Source organism: Protopterus annectens, chromosome 14.part0, assembly GCF_019279795.1.
Source record: "Protopterus annectens isolate FY-2018-M chromosome 14.part0, PAN1.0, whole genome shotgun sequence".
NCBI classification, from domain to species: Eukaryota; Metazoa; Chordata; order Ceratodontiformes; family Protopteridae; genus Protopterus; species Protopterus annectens.
The window spans coordinates 556,684,381-556,704,356 of record NC_056748.1 but is presented as its reverse complement, the minus strand read 5'-3'; the positions used below and the strand labels follow the sequence as shown (position 1 = coordinate 556,704,356).

The 19,976-nt window shown below is 34.5% G+C and overlaps 1 protein-coding gene across 1 annotated transcript in view; it reads left to right on the top strand.

Annotated features, from left to right (window-relative positions):
• Positions 1 to 2,268: 2,268 nt before the first annotated feature.
• Positions 2,269 to 19,976, top strand: part of LOC122788702 (myosin-4-like) — a 149,402-nt gene continuing 131,694 nt past the window's right edge. Inside the window, exon 1 of the mRNA XM_044055596.1 lies at positions 2,269 to 2,346. Within this exon, the coding sequence (XP_043911531.1) occupies positions 2,269 to 2,346 (78 nt within the window). The remainder of the gene's footprint in view (positions 2,347 to 19,976) is intronic.

Sequence of the window (19,976 nt, the reverse complement as noted above, 5' to 3'; positions counted from 1 at the left end):
TGAATGAATTTTTACAAGATGAAACAACTTTTAAGAAAATTAGTAACCTTGATGCTTCTAAATAAATACAGTGGGTGAATATGGCTATTTATGGGTTACAAATTAATAATGATATTCCACTTGACCTCTTTAATTATTTTAATACACCATGCCCTGTCATTCCAATACTCTGTAGCCTACCGAAAATTCATAAAGACTTGCATCAAACTCCATGAGACTGATAGTATCTGGTCGAGGCTGTGTCACTGAGTCTGTTTCTTTATATCTACATTTTATCCTGAGTAAATATCCGAACAATGTTAGAAGCTGCATTAGAGATACTGGTGATTTTTTAAATAAGTTGTATGAATGGTACATCAATAAACAGCTTGAGTATTTCCTTTAGTACTGCTAGATATTCTCACTCTTTACTGTAATCCCAAATGACTATGGTATTGATGCCATAAGGGGTTTTCTGTGTCACCATAGTGGTTTAAATGGTAGGGAAAGTGAAACTATACGTGAACTGATGGAATTAGTATTAGTTAATAACATCTTTTTATTTGATAATAACTTATACCATCAAATGTCGGGGTTAGCAATGGGCACCCCTGTGGCAAATACTTATGCAAATATTGCAGTAAGCCAGTGGGAAGAACAATTTGTTTTTAATAGCCCTTCTGTATTTAGACCTTATATCTCCTTCTTTAAGTGTTTTGTGGATGACATTTTTTTTTTATCTGGGAAGGCAGCAAAAATCAGCGGTTGAATTTGTTGATTTTTTTAATACAAGTGATTTTCTAAAATTTTCTTTGGATTTTTCTAAAAATGAAATATGTTTTCTGGATGTTAAAATAATGAGAGATGGTAATGTTATTAATACTAGCATTTTTAGGAAGGAGGTCAATGCAAATAGGCACCTACACAGAAAAAGTATGCACGCTAATCATTTAATTAAAAGAGTTGCTAAAAGTCAAATGCTGAGGATTAGTAGAATGAACACCGACTACGGTGCTTGCAATGAACAAATGGATGTTATGATACAAGATTCTCATCAAATGGATTATGGTAGTGACTTTATGAATGGCCTTAGGCATGAGGTTATAAGTGAAAGAAATAACTTGGCTAAACCTTATTTTATAAATGATGGTAATACCCCTGTTAATGCTAGAAGAAATGGTTTATTATGTTACACTACCACTTTCAACAGAAGAATAATGCTGTTAAAAGTATTATATATTTAACAAATGGGGTATTTTAGAAGCATTGCCCAAACACAGGGACATTATTGGTAATAGACCTGGATTTGCATACACGAATAGTCCAAACTTAAACATTTATGTCATCAAGATATAAGTTTCGCTAGGAGTTTTCATCTTGTAACTAAACAAAGGTTTGTTTTTAATAAATTTGCAATGTGAACTACTTTGAATATTGTTTATTTAACCACATTCACACAAATGTGATAAATGTTATTTTGCTTAAAGTAATAGAAGATTAAAAGATAGAATTATTGAACATTGTTCTGATATATGAAGAAACATTAGTACTAATGCCATAGCAAAGTATGTAATGGAATGTGGCTCAGAACATGAATTTATGTATAGGGTTATAGAGGTAGCTAATAGAAATTTAAGAGGGGGTGCCATTAATAACTTACTAGAGATGAAGTAGTATGAATGGATAATCTGTCTACAAGCTGATATTGAACCTGGCATTAATGCCGCTATGAGCCTAAAACCTATTTTAAAATTTAAACAGAAGCTGTTGAAATGATCTTTATATTTCAGTGTATTGCTATTTATTACATCTTTTGTATGCAGTTTTATATTTTGTATTTATATTATATTCATTAGTATTTTATATCTCATTTAGGAAGTTGGTTATGATAAATTAATTAATTTGCATATTCTTAATTGTTATGGAAGGCTGTGTCATGTGATTTTAATTATACTAGTTAATCAGACTGATTTGACATTCTGCATTTCCCTTGATGAAGGGTACTTCCCAAAAGCTTTGTGTACAATAAATTTGGTGGCTTGCATTTCTTCAGTCCATTTTTATGTCATTGTTTTTTTATAACCATGACTGATGGTCTGGCTCCTATATGTCATTTTTTTTTTGTTATGTACAAAAGGTGTCAGATCGCCTACTTGTACTCGGCTTTAACTGACCAACCTGGAAAGCACTCTAGTGATAAGCATGTGAGGAAAAGGCAAACCTAGAAAAAGAAAAGTCGACTGTTGTAAGACAAGAATGTGAGTTAGTTGGTTTAGGTAAACAAAAGGCATGCAGTTGGTAGAAGGAAAGGAGAATGAGAGAGAAGGAGGAGGTACAACGCAAAGAAACATGCAAAATGACAACGAGGTAGGAGAGGATAACAAAAGCATGAGTCAAAAGGGGAATGAAAGAGGAAGGCCTGGCAGGAGAACCAAACTGTTCAAATATTCTACAGAAAGGAGGAAAGGAAGGAAGGAAGGACAGACTCAACCAGGCCAACTAAGAATGGAAGAGAGCTCATAGATGGAGGAAAACAACCAGTCGTATCAAATAAAAAGTTTGTCCTGGTCTGCACAAAGCAAAGGGAAAACAGCAAGCTATGCTGAAAGAAAGATAGTTCATAGAATGGAAAGCAATGGATGACCTTTAAGAGAGACAAACAGGAAAAGAGGAGATTGAAGTTACTGTCTCCGGGAGGATAAGACCAAGAAATAGACCAAGAATGCATTCTAGGTCTTCAGGAATATAACTAGTATCATGAATCTAGGAATCTGACATTTTTTGGAGTCATAGAATCAGGGTTTTTTGACCTGTAAGGGTCAGGGAGGTCAGAGGTCAAAGGCTAAGATACATCTGGTCATATGAATGCTGAAGTCTGTGTCACTTATAACCAAGCAAGTATTATATGGCTAGGAAGCATTTTGTTGAGTATGAATACAGATATTCAGCCAGGATGTGGCATATCTGAGCTTTAATTCTAATAGTTATATTTTTCCTAAATGAAACAATCCTGTCTGGTTTTAAAGATTTTAGTACCATTGTGACTTATAACAGTGGAACTTATGGTATTCTGTCTCAGTAGTGTTCTGCTGGAATAACAGCCTGCTTGTACTTGAAATTTTGCAGTAGCATATAAGCATATGAAAAATACTGATATAAACAGGAAAAAACTGTAATTGTAAAGAACAAGGACACATGAACACGGAAGTGGAGGTATACGGTACAAGGAAGCGTATATTGCTAAATCACATTTCAATGAACAAGAATATCTAAAATGTAATATGGCAAACAATAAATAGTGCTAAGCATGTTGTGTGTTGAATGGATCACCACTGGTCATGAGGCGGTACTCCCTGCACCTCTATTTAGTATAACCATTATGATGTCATTTCATATTGAGGGAAAAAGGCATTTCACCACTGCAAGAGGTTTTGAGTATAGGTACAGTCAATTATGCACATTTTTTAAACACCTTTATTGAATTATCACTTGTGACATGGGCACACATTTACATTTATATAAAAGTAATCAAACTATATTAACAAGTTAAAATTAACAAACATTATGCTTCACATATATTGTTATATATCATATAATCTAAGCAACATTACATAAATCATTCAATTCCTGCCCCCTTTTTTAAACAAGAATCATCTTTATTAAACCATCACTTACACTATAAGCAATCATATATTTATATAAATGAAAACAAACCACACCAACACAATCCTAGTTGCAAGCATTTTACATCACAAACCATACTAACACACTTTCATTTGCAAACATTATACATCACTTATAATCTACCCAATTATTTTCAAACATTACATAGCTCATTTAAGTCCTGCCTTCTTTTAAACCTCATTCATCCCCTGTATGCATTGTGCCCACAATTCCCATTTTTTCATATGTAGTTTGCTCCTACCTTTTTCTAAAAATCTCAATTCCATTTATTTTATCTCTGTTACTTTACTCACTGTTTCTAATATAGTTGATTTAGATTTTTATTTCCATTTCTAGTAATTGCTTTTTTGGCAGCCACCATAATTAGAGGCAGCAAGGCCTTACCATGTCTAGGCAATTTCAATTTTTTAGCATAGATTAAAAAAATCATCTCCCTCATCACACCCATCTGCCCACCCAGCATCTCTGACAGTGCATCCTACAGGGAGTCCTTAAAGTCCACAAATTCACTGCACTCCCAGAAAATATGTTCCCAGTTACATATTTATTCCCTGTTAGACTTCCAATATTTGCTATCTACCTGAGGAAAAATTCTCTGGCATCTACTTGAGGTATAAAAATATCTACATAAACAAATAAAAATCCTAAATCTTCTACATTTTATTGCATATTTGGGAGACATACATTGTTTCTTTGTGAATTGCTTATCCAGTCTTTCTTCCCAGTGCTTTCTAACCTCAATTATGTACATTCTTGCACACACAATAAAACGAATGAAGCAATACCGTGAAAATTATTTAATGAAAATTTGAAACTAATCCTGGATTATGGGTATAACCCTTGAAAGAGAAGCACAGCATAATTTGGAAATAAATTTTGTATGCCAATAATACACAACAGTGATAGATCATTATTATTAAGCTCCTTGTCAGCTATATACATTTATGTGAACTGTGACTTTAAGGGATGATTGCATTATTTGAATGAATTTATTTATTTTTTGTTTGTTTGATGACAGAGTGAAAGGACTGCTAGAAAACTGTTTTCAGCCACTACCCAGGCCAAAGGCACAATTCTATACACAGATATAAAATATTCAAAAGTAATAAACTTATTGCTCAGTGATATTATTATGAAAGTATAGCTGAATAACAGTGAAACAGCAAGAACATACAAATACATAGTACTGTCAATCTGGCCCTATTATAGAACGGAGAAGCTATATATATATATATATATATATATATATATATATATATATATATATATATATATATATATATATATATATATATGTATATATATATATATATATATATATATATATATATATGTATATATATATATATATATATATATATATATATATATATATATATATATATATATATATATATATATATATATATATATGTATAGTATGAAAATGCACATTAATTATTAGAGTTCATCATGAATAGAAAGAAATATTAGATGGTGTGCCATAAAACTTGTGAAGGATAATTGTATTATGTGATCTTCCTTTTACAATTCAATAACTGTTCTCGTAGAATTCACATTATGTCTAGCAGTAGCACTCATATGTTTGTTTGGCTTGACTTATGTGAGTGCTTTTTGATGTATTTATACTACATGGTGTCAGATAAACTGGGACATGGTATTGATGTTAGACTTACTGTGCTACTAATTACTGCATTTTCATTTTGCAGATTCCTGTTTTGAACGTGCATACTACATTTTATCCATTTGCAATAACATGCCAGTGTTGTTTTCTTGGTTTTGAAAAAAAAGTTTCTGCCTCAGATGTTTTCATTTTTTTTCTTATATGTTCGGCTTTAAAATTATTACAATTCTGTTAAGTTTAGCCACAAATGTAAATCTCATAAATAAAAATTTTTTTTTTCACTTCCAAACTGCCAATCTTTCGGCTACATTTCATATTTTTTTTCAGAATGTCTACACTATAACCACCGTATCTTTGAAACTACACAGAAAATTGTCAGAGAGTTTGAAATGGATTCAAATATTTATATTTAGGGTGTACCTGTCTCTGAATGGTCTTGTTGAAAAGCTCAAAAATAGGCAATGTTCCTTCATGTCATGGGTAACAAAACAATCTTTAGAGTGAAAAAGAGACAAGATTTCTGCCTTGAAAGTAAAGTTTCAAACTTACTGAGAGAGACAAAGAAGGAGCTGCCATTTATAAAGTATATATGTTTTTCAGTAGAAATACAGGAGTTCAGAAGTCAGTCTATTCCTGTAAAACTAATTAAAGCACAGCACAAGAATATGAGCTTTGTGAATTTTCTGATTCATGATTAAGAGCTGGAATTGTGTGTGGAATCCAAAATGATCAAGTCTGTGGAAGGTTAAAGGGAATCTGACTTGACTCTTGATAAGGGTTTGTTACATGTAGCATGAGTGAGCTTTCAAACACATAGCTTAACAGCATGATTCAAAAAGAAGAAGTGTATAAAATGATAATGAAGCCCATATCTGTAAAGGAAATAAATAAAAATACAAAAACACTGAAAACAGTATGGCATTCAAGATGGCACTTACTAGTAAACAAAGAGTTATACATAACACCAAATGTAAATAAAAACGTTACAGGCACAAGAAAATACTTTTTAAAGCTATGAATTTAGATTGCTGGCTATGTTCTGTCACAACCATGTCAAAAATTGTGTTAAATCAAAACAAAGTGCTGCAGTAAGATATGAATATATCTGAAACTAAGAAAAGAATTTTAAGTAGATTTTTGAGGATACATTTGAACTGCATTTTATGAATGCAGTGCAGACTACAAGTAGTGGCAGTGATGATGTGTGATCAAAAGAGCATATGATTAAAAGCATGAGTTTTGCATTTAGGCCGGTTACTGAGTCTGAATGCAATGTATTTTCTGAATCTGGGTTTAAAATCTTTAGCTAATGTGTACAAGTCTCTGTCCACTGATTTAAATATTTGAGGCATAAACTGAAAGCTATGAGACAAATATGGCTTTACTGGAAGTACAAATACAGGGAATGCATTTTCCAAGCAGTGTCACTGGAAAAGCTGTAAACCAAACATACTGTGTCACTATGCTTGTGAGATAGTCGGTATGATTAAAAGGGTTCAGGTGTGCAGTTATAGAGCATTTTACAGAATAGTATAAGTATCAGCAAAGGTACAGTCAATGGTCAGAGCAGGAAATATGATAATATTTAATAAGCAGAAAATTAAATGCTCAAGGACAGCTTGCACAGCCATGCAGTACCACTGATGGCCAGCAAGCTGTGCTGTTCACAAATAATAGCTGGATAACAAAAAATCCTTAGTGTAGCAGTTTGTGTTATCCCACAGTTGTTACCCTGATCAATAACATTCAAGCCAGCCTCTGATGATGTCATCCCAAGGGAGTGAGAAATCACCCAATTCATTGTCTTTTAATGCTGACATATTGAACTGAAGAACACTGCAATCAGACAAGTGAATATCACTCACTAACATTCTGTGATAATGAACCTCATTACTTAAACTGAGCATTGTGCTAAAACTGCTTGAGGACTTTAGTCATGGTATTGCAGGCAGGCTCCCAGTTCAGACATGCAGACAGAGCTGCCCAGCCATGAGTTTGTACTACATAAGAACTCCACTGGAAAGATGGACTACTGAATGCAGGCATGTAAGCCAGTCTAGTCATCAGACCTGCATTCACCCTGTCTGAGAAGAGGGACAGGGCTGCAGGATCACTAGCCCACCAGGCAATTCATTCTATGTTTGGGAAAACACTAAAGCAAGCTATTCTCAGAGGAGTTTGAGAACAGCTCACACTGCGCACAACTGTGCAACAGCTCAGTTTCAGACACCTCCCCTGACTCCTTAAGTTTTTGGTAAGTACAGCTTCACCTGTATGTGGGACTGGGTACTGAAAGCAGTCCAGCTTCCCATCAGGCACTGTTTGCAGTACCAATGCCCACACAGAGTGTGAGCTTCTCTCTTAGTGAAAAGCCAATTCATTACAATGGTATTTGCCACTGATGTGAGCCTTTTACATCCATAAACCTTGCCAATATACAACACCAGACTAGTCATCTACCTCTACTAATTTGTCTAACCTATCCAGTGCTTACTAGCCTCTGCTACTTTTTTTTTCCATCTTATCATACTTTTCTTATCTACCCCTTTTCGTTTTTTATATCCTCTTTTTACTTTCTCTTCTTAAGTAACTCCTTTGCTACATTACTACTCACCTAACTTCCTTTGTTTACCTATGACCTAACCTGACATGTCTCCATACCTGAAATTTCACTGTTTTATGATTTTTGTCCTCAATAATATATCCTGTTACAAACTCTGTACCGTTAATTACTTAATACCATTGTTGATGATTTTTATTTCCTTTTTAAAGTTGCTATTTTTATTAGTATATTGATATTTTTTCTGTGTTGTATTTAGACCATGTCTTGGAGCTTATCTCCCCGGACCTCTGCTGAAAATGGACATGTATCCAGCTAGACTAGCCCAGTCAACAAATGTAAATAAAAATAAAAATAAAATAAATAAATAAATTTGGCAAGATGAGCCTGTTTCACTTTTGGGAATTGGGTTACAATTTTTACAGTCCCCCATTAGCATTTGTTGAATGTTGCCTGGCAGAAAATTATCTTCTGGACTTGGGCATGGAGTGACATGTCAGTAACTCCACAACCAATTTCTTCTGAAATACAGCTTTAAAATTACTAATAAGGCTAGTATATGCAGTTACAGAGTTAATGTTGTGAGTCCTTCAAAGAAAGTTAAGAAACATCATTCTCTAAGTGCAGAATGTATGTCTGTAGCTACTGATGAGGTTTTAGAGGGTATTCTGACTTCTTTACTGGTTTGGTTTGACTGCAGGGATAATACTTCTAAAAGGGATTCCACTTGCACTAAGATTCAGAACTGAATAGAAATTAAAGTATATGGAAGATATGGGCATTATTATTTAGGAAACTCAACTGAATTAATGGATAAGCAGCTTGCTTATAGATGTGATGCAAGAAACAGATTTCTACACTTGACTTTTGGAATTTAGTCAGCACTAGAAGTGCTCTAGGGAGCAGTGTCTGAAATGATAGAAGGCTGGTTGAAACAGTCATTGTAATTGAGATTCCTGTAGTCTAAAGAATTAGCATTTATCATTGGCAAAGAAGTTTAAAGCTGAACATAGATAAGTATCAAAGTTGTATTAACTCTGCTATGTGGGGCATGTTTTATCTTCTGGAGGTCTCAAGCATGAGTCTGACAACATGAAAACAATCATGAATTTGCAGCAGCATCATGATGAAAATATATAGTATCTTTCCAAGTTCATCTCAAACTTATCCGATATGTCAGAATTAGTTAGGAAGTTAACAGAACATCATGTTGCTTTGTTTAGGTCAGTTAAGTAAGACAGAAACTTTGAGATGCTTAAAAGGCTTGTCATGGAGCCACCTGCATTGAATCTATATGACATTTCATGATCTCTTACTGTGCAAGTAGATGATGGTCAACAAGCAGTCGGTGCAATATGGCTGCAAAAATGTAAATCAAAAGCTCTTTTATTATTGGCCAAGTAGTGAGATTAGCAGAATGGTTAAGGTGTTTACCTTACAGGCACACAGTGCAAAGTTTTATTCTCACATATGAGGTAATTGGCTAGGTGTAAAATGCAGCACAAGGCAGTTATCCTAGTACTAATCTATGAACCTCTGAGCACTATGCTCAGATAGTAAAAGAAATGGCCTGGATTTTTGGTTGCATTTGCATTTCACTGTTCTGATAATCCTATATGGTGACTAAATATTTAGAATAAATCACACTGCCACTGGCTTTTACAGCAATAAAAACTGAAATGCTGTGAAGGATATGTAGGTAAAGAACATGGGCAGAACAGCAATATAGTGATTGTTAGATGTATGCATACATATAAAACACTTAATTTACAACTTATTACTTTGTATGTTACTCTTGGGAATCTTTATACTGTTTTGTAGAGTCTTTTTTACTGGTTCATAATTTTATACTATACTAATGACCACCAGGTTGTCTATAACCTTAACCGTGGAACCCAACCCAGTTTTGTCCCAGAGTGCCCTGGTCACCTATATGGTGGGGGGATGTTAGGAGGTAGGTAAGGATTATGTTGGAAGTATATTAGTTTGGAGATCATTTTACATGCTGTTGACCATTGTCCATCATAGACATGGGGGGGGGGGGCAGACCAGGAGTGAAAAGCAATTTCCTGTCCAGTGATCAAGGTTGCATTTGAATAAGATCAAGGATGAACTTTGTTTTAAGTGAACAGGGAGCTTATTCTATAGCTCCGGGGACCCTTTGAGATTAACACCGATCTCTCCAGCTTGTTCTATTTCTGTCACAGGCAAAGTTCAGGTTCTTAGAGCTAGTGTTTCTGATGCTATTCATTTTGTGGATGTACAACAGTTCCATCAGAGCTGGATCTGTGGATGCCCTGTATGCCATGCATATATTGTCTCTTAGTAAACTGTAGGAGACTACAGAGAGAGGGCCTTAAGGCGATCTGTGTATGACAGCGTATTCATGCCCTGGATTCTCTAGTGAGAAACTTTTGAGGACGTTATGGAAGTGGCCGATTATGTATGTGACAAAAGGGGCATTGTATTCAATGATGCATCTGATAAGAGCTGAGAAGAGTGGTGTTATAACTTCTTTTGACCTGGATGCCCTACTCTTGTGTATAAGTTGGGTGACATAGAATGTTTTTCTTCTTGTCATGTTGGGTCAGTTTTTAAAGGTGTTTTAATGATGGAGTAGTTAGCTTGGGTGGACAGCTTTCAAAAAGGCACTATAATGCCTTTCTTTGCATTGAAACTGTGGCTTTTGCACCAGTCATTTTTACTTGTGTTAAACCCTCTTGTAGGATGCTGATGTCACTGGGAAAATCTGATAGCTCCCAATTTACAGTCATCTGCAAACCTGGTAAGCCAGAGGTCTTTGACATTAGTCATGACTTCCAAGAAGTAGATGCCAAAGAGGAGTGGGCCTACCACAGAGCCATGGAGTACTCTTCTGGTGACTGGCATCCTGATGGAGGTGGTCTCATTAGTTCTGACTTCTTGGGTCTTGTCTGTAAGCCAGTTAGTAGTCCAGTGAGTTATGTAGCAATTAATGTCTAGTTCAGAGAATTTGTCAGTACTACCAGAGTGGAGTATTTTATCAAATGCCTTGGCCATATCCAGGTAGACAGTATGGACTGTTACCCCTTCATCTATAGCCTTGGTGACCTTCTGAATGAAGTCTACAAGGCTGAGTAGGCAATACCTTCCATGATAATTTGTTCCATGGTTTTGTATGCTAGACTTGTCAGACTGGTAGGTCTGTAGTTTCCTGGGTCAGTTGTTGGTCCACCCTTATAAAATGGGATGACTCTTGTGAATCTCCGTTCACCTGGCACATAACCAGATTTGAGGCTGTAATTAGTGTCTTAAGTGATCCCTACTAGGCCAGGTTTTAAGCTATTTAGGAAGCAACCGGAATATTGTGGGTGGCCTAGTGAGACAGTGTTTATGGCCTTCATGAATGTGGCCAGTGGTTTGTAATACTTCTGTGGTGAGAGTTGCAGCTAGGAATTTAACTACTTATAGAGAAGTAGTGTTGTTAGAAGGGATATGTTAACAGAGTTAGTACTTACAGCCAAATTGCATAAGTAATGCTAAGTTAATAATTAGCCTAAAGTGTTACATTTGCAAAGCCAGGATTCAAATAAGTGTCTTTTGAGAGAGATTTTGAAATGACTAAGATTGCTTATGGATCTAACACTATGCGGAAGGGTATTCCAATTTTTAGCAACAAACTTAGAGTAAAGAGAGTTGCCTGCTGTAATGGATACTTTGGTTACTTGGAGTAAGTCTTTGTTAGAAGATCAAAGAGTATGAATGTTAGAGTAGGGCTGTAGAAGATTTTTTAGGGAAGGTACATTGTCAGGATTGTGCATTATTTTGTGAGACATTATTAATTAACTGATTATAGTTCATAATATGCGGTAGTTCCACCAAGAAAGATTTTTTAATCATTGACAGTGATGGGGTGAATGTGTGGAATCGGTTGCAATTTTGGGAATCTTATTATAACATGATTCTATAAAAAATTGCCCTCTTTATATCACTATGTGCCCCTCTCACCCTCCGTCCCCCAGTCTTTGACAGCTTCCGGCGCCTATGAGTAGAAAAGGTATATTTTGAGGGGGATGATATTTCTGTAGTGGAAACGTTTACCATAATCTACCATGTTTTCCTCCCAAACAGACTAAAAGGTGTTGAGACTGAATGTGAGTTACACAACCAAACAGATTGGAGACAAAACTGAGCTATGGAATTTGATGGCAATGTTTGATGTCTGTATATTAAAGTTGTCACTGATGGCAACACTGAATACCTGCAAGGTTACCAAGAGTCAGTAAGTCCATCTGGCAGCATATAGCAGAAATTCAGAAGAATGTTATAGGAGAAATTAAGAGACTGGATGAAATTAAGTTACATTTTACTTGACTTGGGGATAAGGCACAGAAATAGAATTTTAGGTTATATGGTAGTTTTGTGAGGGGAGAAAGAAGTGACCTGGTGTAGTATGTGAGGGGTAAAATAGTAGAATGGACTGGTTTTACTAAATATGCCATCTGAACTTCATTGGTAAAACATTCAGCACTCCTGTCATGTTGGGTCATGCAGGAAAAGACAGGCTGATTTTAAATTAATTTTTGACTTGTTATAGAGACTGTGATACATTTGGGAAACAGAATATGAGTGGAAGGAAAACTCAGTTCAGCAGAAAAGATTGCCCTGTTTGCAGCAATGACATTGTGTTCTAGATGGCTGGCAGGAGTGGCCTTAGGTCAACTGGTGCCCTAGGCAAAAGGGCTCCACGGCACCCCCATCACACCACCCGGTGCCCCCATTCTGGCCTACCTACACCAAATACAAAAAGGAAAAGCACCCCTACTAGAACGGCGCCCTAGGCAACCGCCTAGTTGGTCTATGCCTAAGGCCGGCTATTGGCTGGATAGACTCTTTTAAGTAAGACTAGGCAACAACAAGACAGAAGTTGGAAATGTCCCAATAGGTGGGAAAATTATTTGATTATTCTGTGCTCTTTATTTGATATACAAGGGTGGACAATAAAAGAAGAGATAATGATAAGATCCAAATGATATCTAAAAGGTTTGATTTAATTCTACTCACTACTTTAATTGTACTCATTTGTCAGGATAAAAATGTATGACTTTTCATAATTTCAATGAAAGATAGATACAATTACCATATTAAATGTTTGAAAGTCTTATGCAGAATTATTTGACAAATGGGGGCCATTGCTGATAATGTAATGTTCTAGAGTTATATGGGTTCTAGTACAAGTGCTTGTGTGCCAGTATTGACTGAAACACACATGCTTGCCTGCTGCCAGTTGCTGAAAAAGGCAGGTGCTCTAACTCCCACTAAGTTCATCATATTTAATTGTTTAGCCCTGCTAACACCAAACTCTATTAAAATTTATAGCCCCACCAGAACCTTAACTCTAACTGTAAAAGTCCAACTAAGTTCCTACCCAGAGGACTCACTCTCTAAACCTAAAACCTCACTTGCCCTTCCTAAACCTAAAATTCCTCATCATAAACTAACCCTAAAACTCCATTTCTCCCCCTCTCCATCTATCCAAAGCTCTTTATAACAGTCCAAGTAGCCCCACCCATTCTCACTTTCCTAATTACTTTACATCTCAGTCTTATATGTATCGATATATTCATAGTTGCTCTACTACTAACATATCATACTATATTCTGTTATCAACCACCTTCCCTATTTCTAATACTTCCATAGTCAAGCTGCCAATTCTTTTGATTATTTTAATTGCTTGAAACTGCATGTAGTATTACAACATCTTTTTCAGTGTTATATCTGTTTGCTAGATAGAAACCTGTGTCTATTTATAATGAATGCTCAACACTTTATATACCTATGCAAGCCAAGTAAATGCTCTGTTTCTAGATTATATTCATGTAACTTATTATAACTATTTTTTCTCTCGTATGAGTAAACTTAACTTATATTTTGTATTCCTTCTGCTATCATGAAACTATATTTTATGTATATGTCAAAACTGGTGTTAAATGTGAGGCATTTCTCTCTGGCCTCTGCTGAGAAATGATTTATCCCAGTCAAACTTTTCCAGTAAACACACAAACAAACAGATAAATAAATAAATAAATAAACCTAAACTCCATATTTACTTTCTATACCTAAAACTCCACTCCCCCATCCCTAACCCTAAAGTCCCTGATTACTACCTAAACCTAAAACTCCAACCCCAATACTTAAACCTAAATTCCCCAGTCACTCCCCTAACCCAAAAAATCCCTTCTCACCCCTTAACCCCAAAACTCTCCTGCCACTCCCTAACCCAAAAATTCTTCTGATCCCTAATCCTAAACCTATACTCCCACTGCCTAACCCTAAAAATCCTCTCACTTCCTAATCCTAAACCTCTATTCCTACTGTCTAACCCTAAAACTCCTCTCACTCCCTAATCCTATAATCCTGCTCCCGCTCCCTAACCCTAAATCACCTTCCCAGTCACTGCACTGATCTATACTCCTACCTCTCCCCATTCCCTTTCGATAGCTGCCACACTTGCCTCACTGGAACATGAAGAATGTGCTCAGGTATGATGTGGCAGGTGTTTACATAAGTGACAACAGGTATGATCTGCAAGGTCATTGAGTCCCTGGCTTCAAGTGCTTGGAATTTGTAGTAGAGCTGTTATATGTACCATAAGCAACACAAAATAATACAGTAGACAGATTAGGGCAGTATAAAACAGATGGGGGTTGTGAAAAGTGTATTTTATGCTAATAGTTACTGAAAATGCTTCTGTTAATGAAAGTTTTTTATGTTGTTTATTGTAAACTATGAAACATTGCTGGAAGTATATTAACATAGTAGCACTAGTTCATCCTCACCTTAAATAACAAAGGTTGCCTGGAGAGAGTAGAACACTGAGGTGAAAATGAAAGATGGATATAATTATAAAAAAAGCACAAATCTCATGGAATTAAACAGATAAAGTTAAAATAATTAAAGAAGAAGGGTGCTACTGGGGCAGAAAGTATATGGTAGAAGACTGAAAGGTAAAAAGAAATGAAAGAATCAGTGTTATGAACTGTTAAGTTAGGAGAATGATTACAAATTGGTGTGATACTGACTAACTACTGCCCATCAGTATAGAAACAGGAACATGCTAAGCTATTGCTGTTCCCTTTTATGAATAATAATAATAATTGGCAAAATTATTTTATGATGCTTGTAATACTTCATATGCATTGTCAAATTGAAGAAAGTGTTGAGTAAAGTACCAGTGGCTACCTCTCCCCTGCTGAGAAGCTGGTGGTAGTTGGAGGGGACAGTGTGGTCAAACAGGGATACATAATGGAATGAAGGGCAAAAAGGGTATAGGGAATGTTGTCTGTATGGATGGTAAAAGGCTGTAAACTGAATGGCTAGTAATGTTCTATGAGCAAGTAAATAAGTATTAACACAATAATGCCAATAACGATGAATGCTCTACATTGTTAATCATGTTTGCAGCACTTGGTATAGGGGCCGCCTTGTCTCCTTCAGGCCAACAATGCTTAAAAAGCAAAACACATACAGTGCTTTCTTCTCTGTAACTTAATCACAGTACTGAATATACAGTATACATTGCCACAGTTAAGAACATAAAATGCGAGAAAATGACTTCATCTGAACAAGAAATGCAATAATGTGATCTGTTCAGATGAAAATCTGTTCTCACATTTAATCTTTCTTTTCTTTATTCTCTGCTCTAGGTAGTTATTCCCCAGCCTGCTTACAATCAGGAGTGTGACACCTAAATAACTGACTGCTGCTAGTCAGTAATGAATTTAACTCCTTGATCAAAAATCATGTGTATGTGCATCAGGGAACTTTAGAAGAGGAACTTAAAGGTATCTGCAGATTACTAACCCAAAGTAAATGGTATTTTTTTTTTACCAGGGAGAGTATATTTCATTATGCAGACACATCAAGATAAAGATACCCAAATACCAACATCAAAATACAGTTAGTTCATAATCTAGATACATAAAAACAGAGGCACTTAAAATACTGACAAAATACACCCAAAGCATACATTAAGCTAATCACAATAGGTATACACACAATATTTCTGTCATCGCTTTGCACTAAAACTACAATGCAATATAACACAAAAAGTTCATATCATAGTATACCATATCACGTTTCTTTGTCTTAATAGTGGCATTGATCCTGAAAGGGTTTTTGTAAGGTAAGGTGCAAGGTTAAGGGTAGCGTAGAGGTTCAGATTAGTATGCATTAGCAAGGTGTGCAGGGGGGGGTTTACTACCCCGCTCTTCTAATGTATGCTACCCGTTAATCTAACCCTGCTCCTCCACCAAAGGCTAACCCTGCACCTTACCTTGGAAAAATCCTTTCTGTGATACTGCCACTACACAAGGAAGATTCAGGTACTGACAAATGCACCAACAAGCATGCACAACATTATAGATATCCCCTTACCTAACACTTACTCTAAACCTAAACCACCAACATTCACACAAACATGTTTCCTGGCTAATAAAACCCACTCAGTTCTGTCTACATTCTTTTTTAAAAACTTTTATACAAGTTTTTATTAATTTTAAAACACGGATTGTGCAGAATTATTTAAAGATAGAACAAAAACATAACTATTTATAGTTTAGTACTAAGCTAACTGCCCTTGCAGGCCATTTTAAGCCTAGCCAATTATCCCTTGTGAGACTCAAACCCTGCACCTTATGTTTGTAAGGCAAACACATTAGCCATTAAGCCATTTACTGATGTCCACAACAAAATCAAACATAAAATACTAAATCATTAAAATGTATCAAGAAAATCACTTAATTTTGACCAAAATCTAAACTGGTGAGTAATATTCAAAGTTCTTATTTTGGCAGTTGACAATTCGTTTTTTCAGAGATTTTTGGTAAATTAATGAATTCAGTGAAAGAAAGAGTAGTTCTATATTTCCAATTCTTTGTGACTAATTTTCTTGCTATAGCTAAAATGGATCAAACAGAGTCACCTGCACCCTAGGAACGGAATCTGGAACTGGAGCATGACATAAGATCAAGGAGTTAGAATGATACAATTATCTGTCCACAAAGCTTAAGCATAATTTCTAAATTCAACCCAAAATGGAGTTACTATTTTACAGTCCAATATTGTATATAACCAATATATGTTATAGACTTCTTACACCTCCAAAAATTAATTTTCTTATAATTATATATTAAGGTAATTTTATGTGGAGTTAAAAAAGCTCTGTGATAAAATTTCCATGCATATATTTTCCAATAAAAAGAATGAGTAGATTTTCCATCAGATATAAGAATTAAGCATTTTTCTTGATCAGAAAAGGCCTTCTCATTTATTTTAGTTGAGTAATTCCAAAATAATGAATCTGTGCAACTAATCTCTTCTCTTATTATTTTATAAATTATTGATATATATGATTTATTTTTATTTGAGTTACTACTGATTCTGAAAAAAACTGAGTATATTTGGAATGTGTTTTGCTTGAAAATTCATGGAGATTTTGATTTTATCACTAGCATACGTTTTACAAGATTGTATAGTCAAACAACTATTATTTTCTAAACATCTTGCAAGAAAATAATCTTTACTGTATGATTTATTTCCGATTAAGAATTAATGTTAAAAGATTATATTTGCATCTCTAAGGTCTTGCATTTTGTTTATATTAAAAGTTCCCAAACAACCCACAGTATTTGATATAGGGTACAATAAAAACAATAAATCTTTAACTATATAATTAGAATTCATGAATGTTTTAAAAATTATAAGGATGTAATCAGTGACGGGAGAGGAATAGTATTTTTTTCTTTTCATTTAAACATAAGTCTTTCAAGATCCAGTAAAATTCATTAATTTCAAATTTTGAGAAAGATTATGCAACATAGCTGTTATTATTTATTAATCTTTCAGGAATGGATTTTCAAGTGGATTGGTAAGAGGAATTTAACCATGGAGATGTTAAACTTGAGAATTAAGGATTTGGCATATAATTAACAATAGCAGATACAAACCTTTTGGTGGAGGCAACCATGCAATGATGCAGAAAGTTCAAATAAAGATTGAAAACAGTCAGTGTTAAAAAATAAAACACTTTTAATGGTGTACACGGGTGAGCGCATTCACATTTGCTTCATCAGACCAAAAAAAAAAAAACACCACGCTATTAACCACTCCTTATATAGTCAGTAATTAATAATGATGTAAGGACTATATTGAAGTTGAAAATAAACTACATACCATATACAATGAAGTATAAATGAATCTAAAATTATTAAGACATAACGGATGAAATTCATACATACACAAATCAAACATGAATTAACACTTCCTCATAAAATAGTTATATTTAGTATATTCAAAACTGGATTATTATAAGCTGTTTGATAGAAGCCTAAATGATACTATATGTTCTATATAGATATCTCTTAATTATTACATATAATTATTCTTCTATGAAAAGGTGTGTAAATAGTGCAATAAAAAAAATGTGTATGCTGTTTGATGAATGCCTAAAAAGTATTGTATTCCTATATGTCTTAAAAATCTCTCAGATATTACATTTAATTATTATTCTATGAAAAAAATATGTGAATGTTGCTGCTAGCAAATAAATCTAAATGTAGAATGAAAAATGTATTCTTTAAGTAATATATAATAAACTGTTTTACATTTAAAAACAACTTCATTTAAAACATGAAATATGACATTCTACAGACCCACATAAGCAAAAAAGGGAGACAAACCTAAATATCAGAGCATGTCAGTAAATATATAATCATTACAGAATGCATTAATGATATGGTATCAAACTACTTTGGATATGGAACCTCATACGTGTAAGGTTCAAAAAAGTAAAAAAATTATAAAACTGTCAGATCTACTGAAATAACAAACTGAAACCAATAAAATGAAACCTATTATTTGAATGTGGTCAATATATATATATATATATATATATATATATATATATATATATATATATATATATATATATATATATCAAAGAACTCTATCTGTGAGATTTTAATATGGGCTTGAGGGAAGCCCTCTCATTCTGCCCCCTACCCCCTATCAGCTCTAAATTTTAATATCCAAGTAACCTCTCTTCTCTCAGTACCATTCTTGATATCTCCTTGCCTTATAATAGGTAGCACTACATCTATAGCCATAAAAGTAAATGTATGTTGTTCTCCTAACATCATAACATGTTTAGCTAAAACATTGTTTGCATGCTGCACTCTAATAGCATATAGATGTTCCCTTATTCTGGTGCAAAACATTCTATTAGTTTTCCCGATGTAAAAGGAGGAACATAAATTACACTCAGCTAAATAGATGTGTGCAGTATTGCAATTCACATTTACTCCAAACCTATAGAATTTCCCAGTATTAGGATGGGTGAAGCATCCACTGGTATTAATAAAGCTACAGTAATTACATTGTCCACATGGGGTAGTTCTTGCAGTACTACTAAGAGCATTTGTATGTGTAGTCTGACATAATATTCTTTTAAGATTAGGTTTATTTTTATATCTGAAAGAAGCTTTATCACCAACAATGTTCAGTAAATCTACACTAGTAGTAAGGATCTTTCAATGATTATTGATAATGTCAAAAACTGGTCCATTATCAATGGTATAATACATGGGTATTTTAACATCCTGGGTTCCTTGCCTTATTACTTTATTAGCTGTACTTTTATTAGAAAAATATGGTGCAGCTCTATCTTCTCTAATTAAATGAAGATCTACTAAACCTCTTTCTATTTCTGTTTCATTATAACCTCTAACTTCTAATCTATTTTTAAAATCAATTAATTCATGCTGGTAACCTGCATCTGTAGCATTCAAACATGAAATTCTCATTCCTTGTCCCCTTATAATGTTTTTAAAAATGTAAGGGGGGGTGCTTGCTGCATCTATGTAACAGGGTATTCCTGTGACAAGCCTTTCTATAAACTCCGGTATTAACAAAGGTGTCCATAACTTTTTCTATATATACATCTAAATATTCTATGTATGTATTAGAGTAATTGCGTGTGAACTTCAAATAACCTGTCAATTTGTTTATATTAAACACAAATTACTCTAAGTCCTCTACTGCACCATTCCAAACAAGGAAAATGTCATCAACAAAACGACGATAGAATAACAC